General features: G+C 50.6%; 1 protein-coding gene across 1 annotated transcript; it reads left to right on the forward strand.

Annotated features, from left to right (window-relative positions):
- The first annotated feature begins 5,470 nt into the window (after nucleotides 1-5,470).
- Nucleotides 5,471-22,802, forward strand: PES1 (pescadillo ribosomal biogenesis factor 1). Its single transcript, XM_059139313.1, has 15 exons — nucleotides 5,471-5,627; nucleotides 10,289-10,368; nucleotides 11,127-11,280; nucleotides 12,754-12,863; nucleotides 15,609-15,780; nucleotides 15,871-15,960; nucleotides 18,501-18,617; nucleotides 18,740-18,814; nucleotides 19,045-19,131; nucleotides 19,269-19,399; nucleotides 19,645-19,770; nucleotides 19,894-20,078; nucleotides 20,505-20,671; nucleotides 20,803-20,964; nucleotides 22,284-22,802. Exons 1-15 carry the CDS (start codon nucleotides 5,604-5,606, stop codon nucleotides 22,365-22,367), a joined length of 1,764 nt encoding a protein of 587 aa, XP_058995296.1. The 5' UTR covers nucleotides 5,471-5,603; the 3' UTR covers nucleotides 22,368-22,802.
- The last annotated feature ends 12 nt before the right edge of the window (nucleotides 22,803-22,814 follow it).

A 22,814-nucleotide genomic window follows, 5' to 3' on the forward strand; every position in this document is an offset into this window, starting at 1 on the left:
ATTTAGATGTCCAATGAATTCAATTCCAATTTATCATCCAAGCAAAACTTTGAAGTTTCAGACTTTGAAAGCTATCTTAACAATTATGCACGAAAACTTGAGACAGAAAAAATTAAACATCATTTAAGTCATCTTTTTAAAAAAAATTAATTTATTCGAGAAAGTGTGAGCATGAGTGGAGGGCAGAGGGATAGGAAGAGGCTGATTGGCCGCTGAGCAGAGAGCTCGACATAGGGTTCAGTCCCGGGGTCCTGGGGTCAGGACCTGAGGCAAAGGCAGCTGCTTAACCAACTAAGCCACCCAGGCACCCCTAAGTCATCTTTTTGCTGACAAATTGCAACAGAGATAACATGTGCTTATTTGACCTTCAGTAAGCCTTGGTAGAATAGAAGTTTCATATTTAATCCTGATAACTCTAAAGACATGCCTATCTTAATTAAACCAACAAACTTAGAGTAGTTTGAATACTGAGTTGTGTTCCACCCGGGTCCACTTAAAAGTCAATCAATTTGTTTCCCATTGTCAATTTTTACGTGGGGCACCGGTGGGGCAATTTGAAGTGGGTGGTTTTAAGTCCAAGGGAGGTGCTCTTCGCTCCTTGATGGTGAGGGTAGGTGGAGGAGCCAATGGTGCCAGAGGCACTGAGGACGGTAGAGAAACTAGTTATGCAGGCAGCACCCAAAGTGGTACAGGAACAGGAGGAGGGGGAGGCAGAAGAGGCAACATGCTGCTGGAAGGCAGAGAAACAAGACTGCTGGTTCTTCTTCTTCTTCTTTTTTTTTTATTTTAAAGATTTTATTTATTTATTTGACAGAGAGATCACAAGTAGGCAGAGAGGCAGGCAGAGAGAAAGAGAGGGAAGCAGGCTCCCTGCCGAGCAGAGAGCCCAATGTGGGGCTCGATCCCAGGACCCTGAGATCATGACCTGAGCTGAAGGCAGAGGCTTTACCCACTGAGCCACCCAGGCACCCCAGGACTGCTGGTTCTAAAGCTTGTCTGCTCAGACAGGTGAGCAGATACTGTTTTTTCTGCCAACACAGGAATATCCAGTCCCCATCAGAAGACATGGAACTTCCTCAAAACGAAAGGAGTTTCGGCAGCTGTTGGGGGAATATTCCTTAAAGTTCTCATCCCCAGGTAGACTAACCACAGTTGGCTTCAATTATCACAGCCATTTATCCGGGAGATGAATGAAGGAGAAGGCCCCACATCTGTGAGGAGGAGGAGCAATAAGAGAGGATCACTATCCCTTTCATTAGGGATGGCCTGTGTTTTGGCAACCTGGATTGATAAGAGGAGGCTAGTTTAGATAATTATCATCCAGTAGGGCAGGAGAGAGTTTATCAACCTGGTTTGCTGCCAAACATTCTGCATCCCTTAGGGCCTGGACCTAGGGTACCTTCATCTATTTGCCCTGCTTTCTGCAGAAGAGACTGACAGACTGAGGTCAAGCAGTGTTACAGAAGGTCAGTCCTTTCCTAAATTTTGCAATCTGAATTGTTTCCAGTGGGTTAAAAGGTATTCCAAGGGAGAGTCCTTGTGAACTGAGGAAGAGTTTCTTGGTCCATTGCCAAGAAAATCTATTTCTCCACCCCGACTCCCAGGGGCTTCCCACGAGGACATGTCAATGGTTCCAGGTGTCCCTTGAACAAATCACTGTGATCACCACAGCCTATAAGATGGATGCCATCATCCTCCTGCTTCCTTCCCTATGGCATTCTAGACTACAAATAGGTGCCGGTGTATGCACTGAGATGCCATGTCATGCCTTACCTTGCCATGAAGAATCTGCCCTTTTTAACCCATGGAAAACACAAGAGAAGTTTTACAAGAGGAAATTACCCAATTTTATAATTGAAGTAGTTAGTAGGGGTCATTGACAGAAAACAGTTAAGGTAGAAATCCATTGTGATCTAAGTGACATTCTAACACGTGTAGTCCTTACAGCTAACTTTCCTAGGAAATGTCCCAGGTTGGGTTTTAATTCAATTGCGTGGGTACTGGTTTTGGTTAGGTCCAAGTGGAGGTCTCATGGCCAGAAGTGGCTTGACCAGAGATGTGAAGAGGACCACATTAGACCAATGAGGAGGAAACCTCACATAGGAGCCTTAAGATTGGCAGCTGTCCTAGTGACTTTGGTGGCTCTCCTGTACTACCCCTTCCCCAAAAAGACAACTCTGTATAAGGACAGATATGAAGAGAGTGAGATGCCTAAATGATAACCATTACCGCTATTTCTGCTTCTGTACCTTCGCTTGCTAACCCATGAGGAGATGGAAAATTACCAGCAAACTTTCTATAGGCACTCTGTAACCACACTACCCCCGCTCAGAATTGAACCTAGCAGAGTGGCCGCTCCCGGACCCCCACCCGGCTCTGGGCCGAGAGATAACAGCCATCTGGCACCAGAGAAACCCCCACCCAGAATTGGACATGACAGAATGACTGCTCCAGGACCCCCCACCCAGCTTCGGGTGCAGGAGATAATAACTATCTGGCACCCCGCGGCTTGACAGGGAGACCCCGGCCAATCCTGAGGTGAAACATACCCTAGCAGCACCAACTAAGCAGTTTGAAGAATGACAGCCCTTTGACCTAACCAATAATCTGTTCCCAGCCTTTTCCCCACTCTGTAGCATGCCAGTCATATTATAGAGTTGCTTTTTGATAAGTCCCTGCCTCCCCAAAAATAGTGTATAAAAAGGGTTGTGATCTTGAGCTTGGGACCTCTTAGTATCACCAGCAACGAGTGCGCAGAGGTCCGGGTTCGAACTCGTAATAAATGACCCCTGCTGGGGGCGCCTGGGTGGCTCAGTGGGTTAAGCCACTGCCTTCGGCTCAGGTCATGATCTCAGGGTCCTGGGATCGAGCCCCACATCGGGCTCTTTGCTCTGCGGGGAGCCTGCTTCCTCCTCTCTCTCTGCCTGCCTCTCTGCCTGCTTGTGATCTCTCCCTGTCAAATAAATAAATAAAATCTTTAAAAAAAAAAAAAAATGACCCCTGCTGTTTGGCTTTGACTCCGGACTCTGGTGGTCATCTTTGGGGGGTCTCGGAATTTGGGCATTACAAGAGGACATCAAATTTCTGGGTCTTATTACCATTTCGGCCAGGGAACTAACTCCCAGCCAAAAGGCAGGCTTTTTCCTTCCCATAGAGCAGCCACAAGCTAGAAGATCGCAGCCTGAGCAATTGACATAATAGTGTTCCAATAAGACTGTACTCCTTGAAAAGCCCCTGCAATGAAAGTAAAGGAAGAAAAGAGAAATTACTTACCAAGTTTGTACCAAGGCTCACAGTCCAGATGAGAAGACTCAGGCTGCATGTTGGAACACCAAAATGATGTGAGATATTGGCGTCCGGAGGGAACAGCCAAGAAAGAATTCTTGAGATGTTTTACATCTGCATCGTTGCAAAAAAGGTGATTTTGCTAAAGCACAGGGACAGGACCCCTGGGCCGAAGGAGTGTACTGGGGTCATGAGGAGTGACTAATTTATATACTTTCAAATTGGGAGGGGGGTGAGGGATAGCCTAGGTCCCTACAGAATTTGGAAGCAAGGTTTCCAGGACCTTGAGAGGTCATTTACTACTGTCTAGTAGAATACTAGTCATGAGACCCTTTAGATGTACATCAGTGGGACATATGTTTGGAGGATGATTGCTAACACGTATTTTGTGGGGGAGGGGGCACAGTTGTAGAGATAAAAGAAGCTTCCGGGCGCCTGCATGGCTTAGTGGGTTGAAGCCTCTGCCACTAGGGTCATGATCCCGGGGTCCTGGGAGCTTGCCCCGTGTTGGGCTCTCTGCTCCACAGGGACCCTGCTTCCTCCTCTCTCTCTGCCTGCCTCTCTGCCTACTTGTGATCTCTGTCTGTCAAATAAATAAATAAAATCTTAAAAAAAAAAAAAAAAGAAGTTTCCAAAGGGATTTTCATATGTTAAAGAAGACTTACAGGATCCTGGAGGTCAAGCTAAGGTTGCCTTTTGCTTTAGCAAAGTATTAACATTGAGGCAGCTGAATTTCTGGAGGATCATCACCGTGTCTGTCCCAAGTACTTGTGAATGGGGCATTATAAGGTACATTATGAAGAAATTTACATTTTTTTTTTCTATTTCCTTTGCCTTTGTTCTCCACACCACACACCATCTGAAGGCAGTGGTGAATATTTGTATAAACCTTATAATTATACTTTGAGGAACACAATACAGAAAGTATATGTACTTTTTTAAAAAAAGATTTTATCTATTTATTTGACAGAGATCACAAGCAGGCAGAGGCAGGCAGAGAGGGAGGGGAAAGCAGGCTCCCTGCTGAGCAGAAAGCCCATGCGGGGCTCGATTCCAGGACCCTGGGATCATGACCTGGGCTGAAGGCAGAGGCTTAACCCACTGAGCCACCCAGGAGACCCGGTATATGTACATGTTAAAAGCTCAAATGTGCCAAATGTACCTTTACTTTTTTATTATTTTTTTAAGATTTTATTTATTTATTTGATAGAGAGATCACAAGTAGGCAGAGCAGCAGGCAGAGAGAGGCGGAAGCAGGCTCCCTGCTGAGCAGAGAGCCCGATGGGGGGCTCATCCCAAGACCCTGAGATCATGAACTGAGCGGAAGACAAGAATCTTTTATTTTTTTTTTATTTTTTTTTAAAAGATTTTATTTATTTATTTGACAGACAGAGATCACAAGTAGGCAGAGAGGCAGGCAGAGAGAGAGAGAGAGAGAGAGAGAAGCAGGCTTCCTGAGGAGCAGGGAGCCTGATGCGGGGCTCGATCCCAGGACCCTGAGATCATGACCCCAGCCGAAGGCAGCAGCCCAAACCACTGAGCCACCCAGGCGCCTCGTGGAAGACAAGAGTCTTAACCCACTGAACCACCCAGGAGCCCCCAAAGGTACCTTTAAAATATACCACAAGTTCTATAGCTCTGCTTCACCTTTTGTCATTTTTCAATTTACTGCTAAGGCTCAGAACATACAAGTGGCCTCTCGGGTCACTAGACTTCTCTGAGTAAAAAAGTTTGCTTTTGATCTACTTTATCCCCCTCCAACAGCCAATGAGCCAAAGAGAAAGCCACAAGCAGCGGGAGGAAAACACAGCCCAGCCTCACTAAGCGCCCCTGGCCGCAGCTTTTTCTCAGAAGAAGCCTCTTTCCGAGGGCGCCTAGCAACCGTTACGATGACAACCCACCGGCCCTCGCTCACCTCAGAGTGTGGCTGTCCTCTGCATCCCAGAAGGCACTGCGGGGTCGCTAAGCCTTCCGCCACCTTCCATCCCAACATGCAACGGGGCTCATAGAGACAGGCGATCGTCACCAGATGGCTATAGAAACGCCTGAATAGCTGCGTTCTTTTAAATACTAAAACTGTTATATGTCCAGAGATGAGAAAGAACTCTAAAAAGCGGTCTCAGTGACTTTTTTCAGAAAGTTCCGTTGTAAATTTCGAGGAGGAAAGCCGAATATTTCCCTAGACTCCCTCAGGCACCTCATCGGGCAGCCCGCGCAGGCCCGCGGCGTGGGGGCCTCGGGGCCCTAGGCTGGGCACGTGCGGGAGGAAGTGGAGCTGTCTGCCCGCGCGGCGCTCGTAGACCCTTGATCGTGGAGCAATGGGAGGCCTGGAGAAGAAGAAGGTGAATGGGGCAGGAGCCGGGGAGGCGTGGTGCTGGGAAGAAGGGGAATGAGAGGGAGGGGGAAGCGAGGGTGCCAGAGGACTGCACCTTTCTGGTGTGGCCCTTCGTGCGTTCAGAAACTGCTGGGATCAACGGGATGAGAGACAGCTATGAGAAGGGGTCCGAGGATGACAGTCCTTGTCCGATGAAGTACAGGAAAGAACCTTGGAGCAGGGCTGTAGAAGAAAGTTGGGAGTTGCCAAAGAAAGCCTCACCCTAAATGCAGACCGGGCGGAAAGTCAACTGCTTATTGAAACAGTAATAAACATTACGTAAAGTTTACCATTATGTCAAGTTTATTATCTCCAAAACTTGTTATCCCTTCTCTGTTGAACCTACCCTGCACACTGGGAGGGAAACATAAACAGTCAGGTGTGGTCCCTGCCTTCCCCAAGCTCACTTTCTGGCGGGGAAAGGACTCTAAACAACCAAATGAAACAATCACATGTTGTTAAATGTGATGTGAAAGGGTGGGGAATGTAAAAGAATACTCACTTCAGTTAGTGTTGTCTTGGAAGGTCTCTCTGACTCGACATTTAAGCTGAAATTTGAAAGATCAGGAGATCCAAATGGGTTCTGGGCGGTGGGAGTGTTTAGTGAGCAAACCTGGCAGAGGACACACAGTGCCAAGACCGTTAGGTGGGAAAGGCTTTCTGTGTGCAAGAAATTAGGACATCAGGATGGCTGGGGGATAGTCAAACCAAGGGAAGAATGGTGAGGTTGTGGTTAGACTGGGACCAGATGTGCAAGGTTTGTGAGCCACCAGGAGGGACTTGGATTTTACTCCAGGTGCAGTAGGTCTCAAGGGGAAGTACCCTAGTCAATTTTTTAAGGATTTCTCGTGCTGTATAGAGAATCACCTTGGTGGTGTGAAAAGACTGGGGAAGGGATGAAGGTGAGGAAGATGTAGTTGTCTCCTGTTTCCTTCAGATTGAAAGTTTCTGTTGCCTGTTTATGTTTAAGCCAACACAGTGTTGAACAACCAGTAAGTGTCAGTGTTTGGAATTACAAAGATAGAAGATGGAAAAATCTCCCTTGCAGCACAGATGCAGCTATGTAAACAAATCACAACAGTTTTTAATGCTGGGTTTCACAAGCGTCTTGAGTCAGATAACGCCCTTTTTTCTTTTTTAAACACAGCACAAGCGAGGGAGCAGCAGGCAGAGAGAGAGGGAGAAGCAGTCTCCCTGCTGAGCAAGGAGCCCCCAGGATCCTGGGATCAGGACCTGAGTTGAAGGCAGATGCTTAACCGACTGAGCCACCCTGACGCCCCAAGCCATATAACTCTTTGTTGTAGAGAGTGCTGTCCTGAGTGAGCATCATAGGGTATTTAATAGCATCCTAACTTTTTACACGCTAGATGCCACTGGCACTCAACAGTCCAAAATGCCTAATTGCCTTCCCTCCATCCCACACACACCCAGGAAGTAAAATCACCCCAGCTGAGAACTACTTATCTATTTGATGTTTAAAAGGATAAGCGTGATGACAGACATATGTGTGATATAAAGCAATGGAAAACACTTTTAAGGAAGACCTAACTTTCTGAGACAGGCTAAAGCTCATCTTTATAACCCCAGTAGACAGTTTCTGGAAGAAAGAATAAATGAAGGTTGTATTTTGTGATGGGGTAATCGGAAGGTGGGGGTCATAAACATACTCTTTGAGGGGCTCTAGATTTCTTTCTTTTTTTTTTTTTTTTTTTTTTTTTAAGATTATTTATTTATTTATTTGACAGAGAGATCACATGTAGGCAGAGAGGCAGGCAGAGAGAGAGAGGAGGAAGCAGGCTCCCCGCTGAGCAGAGAACCTGATGTGGGACTCGATCCCAGGACTCTGGGATCATGACCTGAGCCGAAGGCAGCGGCTTAAACCACTGAGCCACCCAGGCACCCTCTAGATTTATTTCTTAGAGCTAGACCTGGCCATCAAGGTCCCTGCTGCCTTACTGCAGACAGTGATCTTGTTTGGAAAGGACATTTTTGGTACAATGCACTATTGCTCTTTATCAATGATACAGAGATGCGAACACGAGACAGGATGTTGGCACTGCAGACATCCACATGGTTGCATCAGACAGTATGCTCCTTGGGGAGTGGGTAGAGACCAGGTCTTCTGTCTTCATTGCCCTTGTAGCATCTAGCTTAATACATGGAACGTAGTAGAGGTTCTCTTATTTTCCTTTGAATGAATGCTGGAGGGGAGTTCATTTTCCAATGAATAGAATGCATTCTCAACTGGGTATCACCCACAAGAATTAGTTGAAGGGGTTTAGATTTCAGTGATTTGTGACCCTTTATTTGTATTTTTAATTAATTTTAAAAAAGATTTTATTAATTTGTTTGACAGAGAGAGACACAGTGAGAGAGGGAACACAAGCAGGGGAAATGGGAGAAGAAGAAGCAGGCGTCCCACCAAGCAGGGAGCCCGATGCAGGGCTCAATCCCAGGTCACTGGGGTCATGACCTGAGCTGAAGGCAGCCGCTTAGGGACTGAGACACCCAGGCGCCCCTAATTAATTTATTTATATTAACGTACAATGTATTATTTGTTACAGGGGTACAGGTCTGTGATTCAGTCTTACACAATTCACAGAGCTCACCATAACTTACACCCTTGCCAATGTCCATCATCCAGCTACCCCATTCCTCTGACCCGTGACCCCTCCAACTGTCAAGTTTTTTTCCTGAGATTGAGTCTCTTACGGTTTTTCTCCATCTCTGGTTTTGTCTTTTTTCATTTTTTCCTCTCTTCCTTTATGATCCTTTGCCTTGTTTCTCACAGTCCACATATCAAAGAGATCATATGATAATTGCTTTTCTCTGATTGGCTTATTTTGCTTAGCATAATACCCTCTAGTTCCATCTATGGTGTTGCAAATGGCAAGATTCCATTTTTTGAATGTTGTGTAATATTCATTTATATACCACATCTTCTTTATCCATTCATCTGTCAATGGACATCTAGGGTCTTTCTGTAGTTTGGCTGTTATGAACATTGTTGCTATAAACATTGGGGTGCAGGTGCCCCTTTGGATCAGTACATTTGTATCTGTGGGGTAAATACCCAGTAGTGTAATTACTGGGTCATAGGGAAGCTCTATTTTCAGGTTTTTCAGGAACCTCAGTACTGTTTTCCAGAGTGAGTGGTTGCACCAGCTTGCATTCCCACCAAAGAGTGTAGGAGGGTTCCCCTTTCTCTGCATCCTTGCAACATCTGTTTTTTCCTCACTTGTTGATTTTAGCCATTCTGACTGGTGTGAGGTGGTTTTGATTTGTATTTCCCCAATGCCGAGGATGTTGAACACTTTTTCGTGTATCTGTTGGCTATCTGGATGTCTTCTTTGCAGAAATGTCTGTTCATGTCTTCTGCACATTTCTTGATTAGATTTTTTGTTCTTTGGGGTTGAATTTGATAAGTTCTTTATAGATTTTGGATGCTGGCCCTTTATCTGATATGTTATTTGCAAATATCTTCTCTCAACTCTGTTGGTTGTCTCTTGGTTTTGTTGACTTTCTTTTGAAGGGGTCTTAGATATTTCAATGGTTTGTGGCCCTTTAAAAGACCATATTACACAGACGCCTGGGTGGCTGAGTGGGTTAAGCCTCTGCCTTCGGCTCTGGTCATGATCCCAGGGTCCTAGAATCGAGCCCTGCATCAGGCTCTGTGCTCAGCGGGGAGACTGCTTCCCACCTCTCTCTGCCTGCCTCTCTCTCTGCCTACTTGTGATCTCTGTCAAATAAATATATCTTAGACAAATAAATAAATAAATCTAAATAAATAAAATCTTAAAAAAAGAAAAAAGAGACCATATTACAGGGCTGACTGGGTGGCTCAGTTGATTAAGCTTCTGACTCTTGACTTCGGCTCAGGTTGTAATCTCAGATAATCAGGTCTGCATTCAGAGAAGAGTGTGCTGGAGATGCCCTTCCTCTGCACCTCCTGAGCACACGCACGCTCTCTCTCTCCTTCTCTCTCAAGTAAATAAACAAAATTTTTAAAACAAGAAAGAACACATTACATAACACATCTTTGGTATGTCTGTAGTAACATTTCATGGGGCTGTGAGAGGGGACAGTTAAGGGGGGGAGACAGTTTAAAAAGGCTTCTTATGGTAGGGGTTGGTTACAATGAAAACGTTGAAAAAACTGGCTTAGGGGATTAGGCACTGAGGCACAGGATTCCAAACTGCATTTGAATCGAAGCCCTTAAAAGCTATGTGACCTGGATAGGTTATTTCACTGAGTCTGTTTATTCTCAGTAAAATAAATTTTAATGGCACGGTGTTGTGAGATTAAATGAAATAATGTGTGGAAATCACTAATCATAATGGCCAGTACTTAGAACCACTCCCAAGTGCTTGGTTTAGCACCTGATCCATAGCAACCTCATGGTTCCGAGCGTCATGCAGATGTGTGTGTCCTTTACACTGATTTACTGCAAGAACAGTGCAACAGAGCTTGCTCAGGCAGGTGGACTCCCTCTCTATAGCATTTCCTGTCCCAGAAGCCTCTTGGCTACTTGTCCACAGTGATTATTGCCTCTGGCCTGATGCATGCCCAGAAATTGACGTCATCACTGCAATCAGTGCTAATGGTCATTTGGTTTTTTCCCTCCCCAAGTATGAACGAGGCTCCGCCACCAACTACATCACCCGAAACAAAGCCCGGAAGAAGCTGCAGCTGAGCCTGGCTGACTTCAGGTGAGGGTGGAGAGAAGTAGAATAGGGGAACCGCAGGGAGGTGCCTGGGTGGTGAGTCACACTCAGTGATGGTGAAAACTCAGCTGTATCCATGTCTTAACCTACACTGCCACAAATTCTGTCTAGAATTCTGATAGCCCTAGTCTGGCTTTGCTTTAATGAGCAGTGCTTTGCCAAGGGTGGGTCTGCGGGGAAGCTGAAGAATGGGTCATGTCACAATGTGTCATCAGAATGGGCCTACTGCTACCTTGCATTGCTGCTCTCTGGCTGGGTCTTTGTCACCTGTCCCCTCCCTTCTGGCAGAACAGACTCCTGATCCTGAGAGCCCCTGCAGCCAGGGACTCTCAGCTCCTTGTAGAGTCAGATGTGTAGTTTTCCACAGCTTGTGGGCCCTGCTCTGGCCCACTTTTGGTCACCCAGCACTTTCCATCCTTACAGCCTCTGTCCTTCTAGAATGCTTTTCCCTCTACCTTTTATATGGCTGAAATGTCAGTTTTTCAGCAAGGCCTTTTCTGACTCTCTTTGCTCAAAGGGGTACCTGCCATCTGGCCCCGTCAGCATCCTGATTATTTCCTTTCTGGTATGTGTGACAGTCTACATTAGGTGATTTTTGGGGACTTGTGTTGATCAGGTCCTGCACAGGGACATGAATTCTCCAAGGGTGGGGCCCGTTTTCCCCATTCCCAGCTGTTTTGCAGGCCTGATGTGGCCAGCGCTCAGCGCGTTTACTGACAGAAGGAATGGTCTTCGTCTTCCAGGCGGCTGTGCATCTTGAAGGGCATTTATCCCCATGAGCCCAAACATAAGAAGAAGGTTAATAAGGGCTCCACAGCGGCCCGAACTTTTTACCTTCTTAAAGACATCAAGTTCCTCCTCCATGAACCCATCGTCAACAAGTTCCGGGAATACAAGGTGAGGCCGGGGCTCTGGGGTCTGGATGGCATTTGTCGCTGCTCTGTGACCCAGCAGCTGTGACCTTGGGCAGAGTGTTTAACCTTTCTGAGCAAGAAGGGTGAGGTAATTCTACCTCAAAGGAATGTCTCAAGGATTAACTGAGATCACGTGTGGAAATCATTTGCACAGAACCTGGCAAATGATTCATGCTTTACCTGCTGTTCCTTTGGCCTGGATCTTTTAGAGAGTAAATGTGTTGCCCTTGAAGCAAAGAAAGTACGTTCAGGGACTCTTTGGTATATTCTTTTTTTTTTTTTTTTTTTTAAGATTTTATTTATTTATTTGACAGATCACAAGTAGGCAGAGAGGCAGGCAGAGAGAGAGGAGGAAGCAGGCTCCCTGCTGAGCAGAGAGCCTGATGCGGGACTCGATTCCAGGACCCCGAGATCATGACCTGAGCTGAAGGCAGAGGCTTAACCCACTGAGCCATCCAGGCGCCCTCTTTGATGTATTCTTCTGCGCCCAGAGAAACTGCACCTTTTCAAATTTTTTCTGGAATCGCTCTCAGGAGACCAGGCTTTCCATTCCATAAATGAAAACCATTCATTGCTTAAGTACCATAGGGAAAACAGAGACCTCATTGGACCAAATGCTGATCATTGAAAGCAGACTGCTGTTACTGAAGCCTGGGAGAGCAGTGGGACCCAGCTGAGCTTTGGGCTGGGAGGAGCTAGGCGCCACCTGGTGGCCACAGGAGACTGGCCAGCCCCAATTGCTGGCCCTTGGAATATTCAAGTCCAGGGGATGGGTGGCTGGCTCTGTTTTGCTGCTGGGTTGTTTTTTTTTTTTTTAAACTACTTAAACCCACTGCATTGGAAGTGGGCCCATTGTGGGAAATGGCTGTCTTGGTTCTTCCGCAGCCTTGGAGCCTCTGAAGAGCACTAGAGGCCGTCTTGGCCAAAAGTACTTACAGGGAAGACATCAGTTGGTTTGGAGGACCTTGTGGGCCCATGCCTGGCTTCAGCTGCATTTTCCTACATGACCTTGCCCCTATACCCGTGGCTTGTTTCATGCCCACACAGACTGGTGCTCAGAATGAAGGCCAGCTTTCCTGGTCCAGTGCTGCTTTGCAAGTAGGTCACTTGGGCTCAGTTGGAAAATAGGGCTGAAAACATGATGTTTTCATGTTTCATGTGGTGAAGTCAGCACATCAGAGTGGTCATGTCTGGTCATCCATCACAGGGCTGCAGAGAGCTGGCTGTGCTCATCTGTGTGGGCCAGTTGGGATGTTTTTGGGAGTTCACTGTTTTATACATCCCAGGCTGAGGGCATCAGCTGGCACAATCAGACAGCTGTGATCAGCTTTAGGAGGTCCTGAGACTCCTCCCACCTCATGTGTCCCTCCTTGGTGGAAGAAGGGTCTCCAGGAGCCCTTGGCCCCAGCATCAGTGAGGAAGAGATCAGAGGAAGAGATCTCTTCCTCTCTCCCAGGTGTTCGTCCGGAAGCTCCGGAAGGCCTATGGGAAGAGTGAGTGGAACACTGTGGAGCGTCTGAAGGACAACAAGCCCAACTACAAACTTGACCACATTGTGAAGGAGCGGTGAGTTGGGGACTCAGTCCTAACACCAGGACTCTGCTCAAGTTGCTGGTAGCCTTTTGGAGGAAGCAGACCAAAAAAACCACGAATTGCAAGTCACAGCAAGTACCATGTGGGATGCTAACTGCATGAAGGGACCTGGGGGAAATATGTTACCTATGGGTTTATAGGGGTAGACATTTGAGTCAGTCAAGGGAAGTATGGTTCAAGCAATGGGAACCACAGATGCAAAGGCCCTGTGGTTATTAAGAGCCAGAGTTCTGGGATTGTGTCCCAGGCATGTGGGGCAGACATGGCAGGCATGGCTAGGTGCCTCTGATTTTTTTTTTTTTTAAGATTTTATTTATTTATTTGACAGAGAGGGAGCACAAGCAGGGGGAGTGGCAGGCAGAGGGACAGGGAGAAGCAGGCTCCCCACTGAGCAGAGACCCCGATGCAGGTCTCAATCCCAGGACCCTGGGAGCTTGACCTGAACCGAAGGCAGACACTTAACTGACTGAGCCACCCACGCACCCTAATCTTAAGTGTTCTTTCCCAGCCTTCTCAGTAGTCCCACTCATCCATTGGCTAAGGCTATGGTTCTTTTTTTTTTTTTTTTTTTTTTAAGATTTTATTTATTTATTTATTTGACAGACAGAAATCACAAGTAGGTAGAGAGGCAGGCAGAGAGAGAGAGGGGAAAGCAGGCTTCCCGCTGAGCAGAGAGCCCAATGCGGGGCTCAATCCCAGGACCCTGAGATCATGACCTGAGCTGAAGGCAGAGGCTTAACCCACTGAGCCATCCAGGCGCCCCTAAGGCTATAGTTCTTAACCAGTAGCAGAATTGGTCCCCAGGAGACATAAGGAAATGTCTGGAGATACTTGCGCTTCTCATGACTTGGATGTGGGGCAGGAGAAGGAGTCCTACTGGTGTTTAGTGGGTAAAGACCAGGGAAGCTGCTAAACACCCTATAGTGGATAGGACAGTCCCCGTCACAGAACAGCTTGGCCCAAATTGTCAGTGGTGGTAAGGTTCAGAAACCCCGGGCTAATGAACGTCATCTTCCCTTGGGGGCTCACGGCTTGGGAATAGTCACTCTGGGCTGGATGGACTTGGCGTCACTGAGTCAGGCCCGCCATGGGCTAGCACAGAGAGAGCCCTAAGAGCCCAACATGGGGTGTCCTCACCACAGCTCTGCAGCCTGCAAGCTGGGCGGCCTGAGAACGGTTCCTGCTCTGAGTACGTCCTCCTCTGAGAGAGAGACGATAGCTCCTGTCCTGCCTGTTCACACACAGCTGTCATGTGGAGCAAATGCAAAACTTGCACTAGGAAAAAGCCAAGTATCTGGATTCATGCCCACACCAGGTGGCAGTGTGGTTATGGAGTTCCAAATCCACCACCCCCCACCCCAGCCCTGATCTCCTTTGCCATCGCCTTAAAAAAAGCTGGTGTCTCAGAAACAGTTGGTGCTGTTCCTTCAAAGGTCCTGGCCAGGTTAGTGTGTTTGTGCGTGAAGTGCAGAGAGAGGACACTTAGGAGACACCACAAGGGGCCAATTGAAGTTTCTGCCTGCACACCAGAAAACCAGATGCCCCTCCTCCTATTGGCTTTGGAGAGGTCCCTGCGGCCTTTCTTCTGTTTCTGTGTGCCGTGAAGACTGGCAGGTTCCTCCTGGCGCACTGCAGGGAGTGACGCCACCTGGGGCTGGAACGACCATGGCCGTCTCTGGTCTCATGGCTTTCAGAGTCCCTTTTTGAAGCAGCAAAACGCTTTCTGTGAAAGAAGGCTTCCTGGAAGGCAGTTTGGGTTCAGAGGCTCCGACAGCCGCTCTGGCTAGGGGAGGGAGGCCAGAGGCCCTGTCTGACCACTTATCCCTAGGCGTTTCCAGGGAGCTACAGGAGCCCAGTTTTAAACCAACAGTCTGGTCCAACAGTGTCATTTTCCAAATGAAATCACTGGAGTTGGGTGAGGCCCAGGGATTCATCCTGGGTCACAGCTGGGGTGGGAATCCAGGTGTCATTACACATACTCCAATGTCCTCTTCATGACCCAGGCCTCCGTCCCTCAGCAGGGCAGCCATGCAGTAGTGGATCCTGCCAAGGATGGCATGTTCTCGTCAGCTTCTTAATTTGTCACAGGATTCCTGGAAGCGTTTTTTTGCTCTGGCTTTTCCTTGCCCAGGACTGAAAAAATTCCAACATTTTTAGCATTTGGTTCCAGTTGCTCCTGCAATCCAGACCAAGGGCCGGGTGAGGAGGGACGAGACATAACTCACTCTGGTGACCTGTGGCCGGGCCAAGCCGTGAGTGCTGCTGAGTGCAGGCTGGCCCCCATTTTCCACCATCACACACTAGGGCAGCAGCATATTTTTCTGTTTTTGGTTTTGAACATTACGACTGTATTTGCTTTGAACTGTGGTTCCTACCTTGAAAAATAGACTCGGTCCACTCTCTTTGACCACAAATAGAAGTGGGTCCAGGCTGAGTCCTTGGTGGGCAGTGACTGTTCAGGACCCCCTTTGGGATTTCTCTGATCCTCAGAGCTAAATGGGCCTGGCCTCATTCCATGCTTTCTCCAATGGGGAAGCTGCCACTGCCAGGCCCCTGGGCATTGCCCAACTTTGTGATCAGGAGATAAGAGTGGCAAGACCTGCTTGGGAATGGGGACTCTGGGGGTGACTAACAGATCAGAAGAGGAATCTAGCCTCCTCACCCCACCCCGAGCCCAGGCTGCCCAAGCCTGTGAGCACCGCTCTCCTCGGCCTGCAGGTACCCCACATTCATAGATGCTCTGCGGGACCTGGATGATGCCCTCTCCATGTGTTTCCTCTTCTCCACCTTCCCACGGACTGGCAAGTGCCACGTGCAGACCATTCAGCTGTGCCGCCGGCTCACTGTGGAGTTCCTACACTATGTCATTGCCGCCCGCGCCCTGCGAAAGGTTTGCCTGGGGCCACCTGGGGGAGGGGTTGCTGCTCTTCTCCCTGCTCTGCCTCCCAGTGCTTTTCACCCTACTGTGCCCTCCCCCCAGGTCTTCCTGTCCATCAAAGGCATTTACTACCAGGCCGAGGTACTGGGGCAGCCCATTGTGTGGATCACACCCTATGCCTTCTCCCACGATGTGAGTACACCTGTGGGGCAGGCAGGGGCTTGTGCTGGGGCGTTGCTCATTCTCTGGCTCCTAACAGACATCAGGACTTGGGCAGAGGGAGGATTTTATTGTCTTGCACAGTCCAGCATGTGCTGGGTTTCCAAGTGCAGCAGGGGTATCATGTGGGGGTGAGGGATGTCCTGCACAGTGTTATAATGACAGCTCGAGCCTGCCTGTGTGCAGTCATCTGGGTGACCTTGGACATGTTCCTGCCTCTTTCTGTGCCTCGGTTCATGAATGATGTTTTTCCGCTTGCTAAGTCTTGTCCTGAGGATGTAAGGGGAAAAAAATCTTGTAGAGTGCTTGGCGCTAGGCCCTTTGGGAATGCCGTGTGGCCAGTAAGCAGCCACCAAAGCTCGGGAAGTAGCTGAGCCCAGCCCTGCCTTCAGAGCCATGGGATCGTCGTCCGGCTCTGTCGCTAGTGGCTGCCAGACCTTGGCCAGGCTGCTCTGCTTAACCCCTTAGCTTCTCCTGACTCCTACCCAGGGTTGGGGGCACTGGGTGAGGTGGGGGAGGATGAGGACATGAGATGTTATTAGCACAAGGCACTACTTCCTGTTTATCTTGGTTTAGACTGGGTATTTTGGGCAGGGATTCACAGAGAGAAATCCTGCTTTTGCCTCCTTAGGGGGCAGCATTAACCTCTGGTCCCCCGCATAGTCTTAGCCAGACTCTCCTTCTGCCGGACTTGTCATCCTCTGGGCCTGTGTCTGGCCGGGTCTCCTGCCTGTGCCTTGAGCAGCAGGTGTGCCAGCCTGGCTGGACAGTCTGTTTGCTGACCAGGTTAGCAGGTGCTGCAGGGCGAGCTGGGGATCTGGGCCCCTCCCCTTTACTCTGGGCTGGCAGGGGTCCGAGGCTGGAACCCACTCTGACTGCAGGGTAGTGGAGCTGTCTGCGGGCAGGCTGCAGTCCATGGGTGAGAGGCGCCTTGGCCTTCAGCAGTCTTCTCTTCCCACTCTCCAGGGCCCAGATGTGTGCCAGAGCCTGGGGCCCCTCCCTCTTCTCCTTCCTTCCTCTCTTCTTGCCATGCCTCCTTCCTCTCTAGCCCTCCCTCTTTTTCCTTCTCTCTGATGTGCCACCCCCATGCTGCTCAGACTGGTCTTTGTATGTTCTCCTGGTGGTGAATAGGGCCCTGTAGAGGCCAGCCTCCGCACAGCTGGCCCTGGGGGAAGGGAACAGGCCGCCGTTCCTCCTTCCTCCCTGGCCAGCTCACTGTCACTACTTCCTCTCAGCTGGAGGATGGGGGACCGGTCCTGGGTCATTACTGAGGCCCTCGTGTACCTTCTTCACCCTGAATAGCTAGTGCTGGGCTCCTCAAAGTAGGACCCAGGCAAGTAGTGGGGTGGGGTGGGAAGAGGGGCAGCGATGGGACCCTGCTCAGCACTGTGCTACGGAAAATGGAGTTACGGAGTTAGTCCTCAGATGCTTCCCTAGCAGATGTTCTTGGAAGGATGGAGGTGTGAGTGGGGGCACGGGTGGAGTACGTCTTGGTCCCTGTAACCTCACACTGCCTAATGGCAGAATAGAGAAACAGCTCAAGGTCATGGGCGCGTGTGGCATGAAGGGGATGTTGTGATCACTACCGGTTTTGACATGATTCAGCATATTCTGCCATCCAGCTCCTGGGCGGTCAGCAGGGCTGGGCTCGCCTCCCTGGTTGTGGGGGCAGTGTTGCTCAAGAGTCGAGACACTTTGTCTGGCACTCAGATCCTTCCCCTGTTTTGCTTTATCAACTCCTCAAGGGCAGAGATGAATCATTTCATGCCCCGTACTTGCCGGGTTGGTATCTCTCAAGGGTAGCCATGTGCTTTTGCCCTAAGCAGGCAGCTTTTCTCCTGCCATTTCTCCAGAGCTTCCTGGGGCCGAGTCAGGCAGTTGTCCCATCCTGTCCTGGTTCCTTGAGTTGTGCGTTTGTCTTTGGCTTGGACCTTGGCCTGGGCCTCTGAATTGAGTGTTCGTTCCAAGGCTCCTGCCAAGGTGTGAGGGTGCTGAGTTGTAACCCCCCAGGCCAACAGACTGCTGCAGGGCCGACTCTCCCAGCTGGGGTGGCGATGGAGCTAGGCACAGGGAGGCTAGCAGGCGAGCCCAGAAGAAGACATTAAATGAAGACTGTGGGATGACTCATGGCGAAGGTTGAGCTCTGGCCAGGCTGGTGGTGGAAGGCCACCTCTGTGACCGAAGTCTGGTTTGAGCCAGGACTTGCAGGATGAGTGAAAACTGGGGCAGGGGCCAGGGAGCTTCAGCCAGTCCCTTTCATCTTCCTCTTTATGGCTTGGGGATTTGGCTCTGGCCTCAGGATGCCCCTAACCCTGGGGAACCCTGTCCAGTGCCTCCCCCAGAGTGCTTGTGGGACACGCCACAGAGCCTCTTCTCATGGAGTAGGGGTCTCAAGGCAGGGCTGCCATGGAGGAGCCTTGGGCGGGCTGGAGTCACCTCCCGTGGGGGTTGCCAGTGCCGTCTTTTCCCCCTACCTGCACCTGCATTGCCAACGGGTCCCCTGTGCCCTGCAGCACCCGACAGATGTTGACTACAGGGTCATGGCCACCTTCACTGAGTTCTACACCACACTGCTGGGCTTCGTCAACTTCCGCCTCTACCAGTCGCTCAACCTGCACTACCCGCCCAAGGTAGGGCCCCAGCCCAGCCCAGCCCAGGTTCTTCTCAGTGTGCAGGGGCCACGGTCCTGCTGCCCACACAGAGACAGGGGGCTCTGGCATCTTCTCCCTCTGACCTTCTCCTTGCCTCCCAGCTGGAGGGGCAGGCTTACACAGAGGCGAAGACCAGTGAGGACACCTATGCGTTGGACTCCGAGAGCTCTATGGAGGTGAGAGAAGCTTCCAGAGTACTGGCCTTGCGTCCTCCTAGAAGGGTGGTCACTGGCCTGGTGGTGTGGATATGCATGGCTAGACGGGTGGGCTCAGGGCTTGCCCTTGGAACCCAAGACCACTGATGTCCCAGAACTGTCACTGCTCCTGCTATCCCTACCTTGCCACTGACCATGTCCCGAGCCAAGACCTCCTATCTGTAAGCAGTGGCCCTGCTTCTTTCCTATAGAAACTGGCAGCCCTGGGTAACAGTCTGGCCCGCATGGTGGTGCCTGCGGAGGAGGAGGCTGAAGTGGATGAGTTTCCTGCTGATGGGGTGAGGACTGCATGTCAGGGTTGGGGGGGCGTGCTGGGACTGAGCGCTCTGGGTGGAAGCTGGGGGACATCTCCGCCTGCTGCCCTCCAGCGTGGGTGTGGGCAGGCTGGATGGCACCACGGCCTCTTTCGTGGCAGGAGATGACAGCGCAGGAGGAGGACCGCAGAAAGGAGTTGGAGGCACAGGAAAAGCACAAGAAACTCTTTGAGGGCCTGAAGTTCTTCCTGAACCGTGAGGTGCCCCGCGAGGCCCTGGCTTTTGTCATTAGGTGAGAGGCTGATCGCCCTGGCTGTGCTCTGCTCTGGGCTGGGGCCCATCCCAGATGCCCCGCAGTAACACAGGATGGTGGCAGCACGCACCCCTCAGGGCTGTGGTGCAGAATCACCAGGGTGGGCGTGGGGAGCGTCCAGCACCAGCATGTGGGGAGATCCTGGTGTTGGGGAGGGGATGGGTGTGTCCTAGGGGGGTGAGCTTCATGCTGGATACTCCTGTGCTCTCCCCCTATCCCTGTAGGAGCTTTGGGGGGGATGTGTCCTGGGACCAGTCTCTCTGCATTGGGGCCACATATGACGTCACAGACTCCTGCATCACCCACCAGATTGTCGATCGGCCTGGGCAGCAGACGCCTGTTATCGGCAGGTAGATCCCCAGGGCTCTCATCTTCTTCCGTCTGTTTGGATTTCGGGGTGGGGGGCAGAGGTCTGTCTTATCCCCAGAGGCGGGGGGTATCAGGTTGCTTCTATGACCTGTCTCTGTCGCCAGGTATTACGTGCAGCCCCAGTGGGTGTTTGACTGTGTGAATGCGCGGCTCCTCCTCCCCGTGGCAGACTACTTCCCCGGAGTGCAGCTGCCGCCACACCTCTCACCTTTCGTTTCGGAGAAGGAGGGAGATTACGTCCCTCCCGAGAAGCTGAAGCTGCTGGCCCTGCAGCGGGGGGAGCACCCAGGTGAGTGGGCCAGGCGATGGCATGGGTGGGTTTCTCCGGGCTGGCTTTGGCCTCACCTTGTTTCCCTCCTTAGCTGCAGAGGTGGCAAGCTCCTCAGAATGGGACAGTCAGGCTTAGGAGAGGGAACACGTGTGTCCTACAGTCTGCTGTTCCTTGATGTTCAGAGTAACTGAGCAGGAGTGGTCTGGAAGTTGTCGTGGGTATTTAGGTAGGAGGTGGCAGAGCTTGGGATTGGGGGCCTGGAGTTTCCTCAGAAGCCAGCTGGGGCTGTAGGGAGAGGTGCCGGGGGAGTCCCAGTTGGGACAGCCCTGCATCCTCTTTGGAACGTCTTCGTGGCTGAAGAGTGTGGTGCCTGGGCCCAAGTGCTCGGCCTGCAAGGAGAAGAGGAGGCTCCCAGGGCTTTCAGAAGTCACTGCCCTTTCATAGAAAATATGGATGAATCTGAAGAGGAGGATGAGGAGGAAGACAATGATGGTGATGGTGATGAAGGGGGAGAAAATGAAGAGGAGGAGGAAGAAGATGCAGAGGCTGGTTCAGAAAAGGAAGAAGAGGCCCGGCTGACAGCCCTGGAGGAGCAGAGGCTGGAGGGGAAGGTACTGGGAAGCTGCTGGGAGGTGCCCCACTGGCCATCTTTGGTGCCAGCCCTGGTGCAGAATGGCAAGAACCAGGGGACCAGTGGGGGTGGGGGACCCAGCATCCACAAGTGTCTGCCCTGTGTCCCCAGAAACCCAGAGTGATGGAAGGCACCGTGAAGCTGGAGGACAAGGAGAGGCTGGCACAGGAGGAGGAGAATGAAGCCAAGCGCCTGGCCATCATGATGATGAAGAAGCGGGAAAAGTACCTTTATAACAAGATCATGTTCGGCAAGAGGCGCAAAATCCGAGAGGTGAGTCCCTGTCACCTGCCTGAGACTTCCAGGTGAATCTGGGGGCCGGCTGACTGTCTTCTGTGCAGACTCCGGGTCCTTTCTTTTTTTTTTAAAAGATTTTATTTATTTGATAGAGAGAAATCACAAGTAGACGGAGAGGCAGACAGAGAGAGAGAGGGGAAGCAGGCTCCCTGCTGAGCAGAGAGCCCGATGCGGGACTCGACCCCAGGACCCTGAGATCATGACCCGAGCCGAAGGCAGCGGCTTAACCCACTGAGCCACCCAGGCGCCCCCCTTTCTTAGATTTTTTTCTGAGGTTGCTGGTCTGGCCTGGCCCAGCCGCTGGGGCCCCCATGCAGGCCTGTGTCGGCATCTTGGTGTCAGCAGCTTGTACTTGGGCTTTTTTCAGAGCATCAGTTTCCTTCTGACACCCAGCTCTTTCTGAGTTTACTGGCGTCTGGGGACAGAGCTGTCTCAGCAAACTCCAGGCCCGCTTTCGCAAATGACCGCTTAACAGATGTGCATAAAGCAGGAGGGACTGTGGAGGTCTTGGTTAGGTTCTCTTTTGTTTCCTCTTGTTCACAAAGCCAGAGGTGCTCATCGTAAAAAATAAATAAATAAATAAATAAAATTTTTTGAAGTTCTTTGCACACCACAGCTCTGTAATCAATGATGTGGGAGTGGCTCACAGTTCTGCTTCTGGGGTGATCTGTAGAATAGCGCCCCAGTTTCTTCTGTGTGTGTAAATAACACAGGGTTTTGGAACCATCATGCTACGTACAGGTGGTTTAGAGGGTGTTTTTCATTTAATCATAGAGTGAATTTCTTGCTATGACCTCATACAAGTGATCTGTTCTCTAGATAGAATCAGTTTGTTTTTCAATTTGAGGCATTCTTAGAAAACACCCTTGAGCACAGCCTGCCTCCTCTGAAGTCCCTGCAGGGTCCATTCATAGGCATGTAATTGGCCAGATTGAAAGGCCCATGTGTGTTTTGTAGTAGATATTTCCAAATGGGCCCCAGGGGAAAGACTCCTCCCCAGCAGCCTGGTGAAGGTGATTGGCACTCAGCTTTCCCAAGGAGTAAGGTAAACGGGGCAGTTGCTTCTAGCTCGGGAGCCTGCGATCCTCCTAACTTGTTATGGGCCCATTAATCATAGAGCCCTGAAAGCAAAGGTAAAAAGCCCATTTTATTGCCTGAGGTTGTTTAGATAGTTGTTTTTCCTCTTGGTCATTTGCCTCTTTAACTTTCCTGGAAGCTCTACCTTTAAGGGACAGCTTTGAGTAGGAGGAGAAGCAGCCCACAATCACAGCTCGATCCCCCCTTCCTCCTCACAGGCCAACAAACTGGCAGAGAAGCGGAAAGCCCACGACGAGGCTGTGAGGTCTCAGAAGAAGGCCAAGAAGGCCAGGCCAGTGTGAGTGGCGGCAGCCTCTGGATGGGTGTGGCCCGCTCCCAGCAGCTGGACTTGGCACAGGCAGGCCGGAGGACCCAGGCTTGGTGGCAGACCAGAGTCTCTTCTGTTTTCATCCCCTTCCTCCCCCTGCCGGCCCTGGCTTCCTCTCACGCTCTCTGGCTGGAGCCCCAGCCTCCGTTGGATGGAGCTCCCTGCTGGTGACTGGGCAGAGGAGAGGCCTCTGTGTCCAGCCCAGCCTGATGCTCCCAGGAGTCAGTGGCATGATTGGGGGTGCTGTAGGGGCCTGAGCAGCCTCTCAGGGGCTGCTTCCGTTTCTCCTGGCTTCCTGCAGTGCTCACCTCCCCTGAAGGATTGGACCTGTGATTCTCCCGCTGCTGTGGTGGGGCGAGGGTGGGGAAGCATTTGTTATCAAACAGCTGGAGTTTTAGAACCAGTTGAATTCTGTGTTCAT

The sequence above is a fragment of the Mustela lutreola genome, chromosome 11, assembly GCF_030435805.1.
Source record: "Mustela lutreola isolate mMusLut2 chromosome 11, mMusLut2.pri, whole genome shotgun sequence".
In the NCBI taxonomy this organism is placed as follows: domain Eukaryota; kingdom Metazoa; phylum Chordata; class Mammalia; order Carnivora; family Mustelidae; genus Mustela; species Mustela lutreola.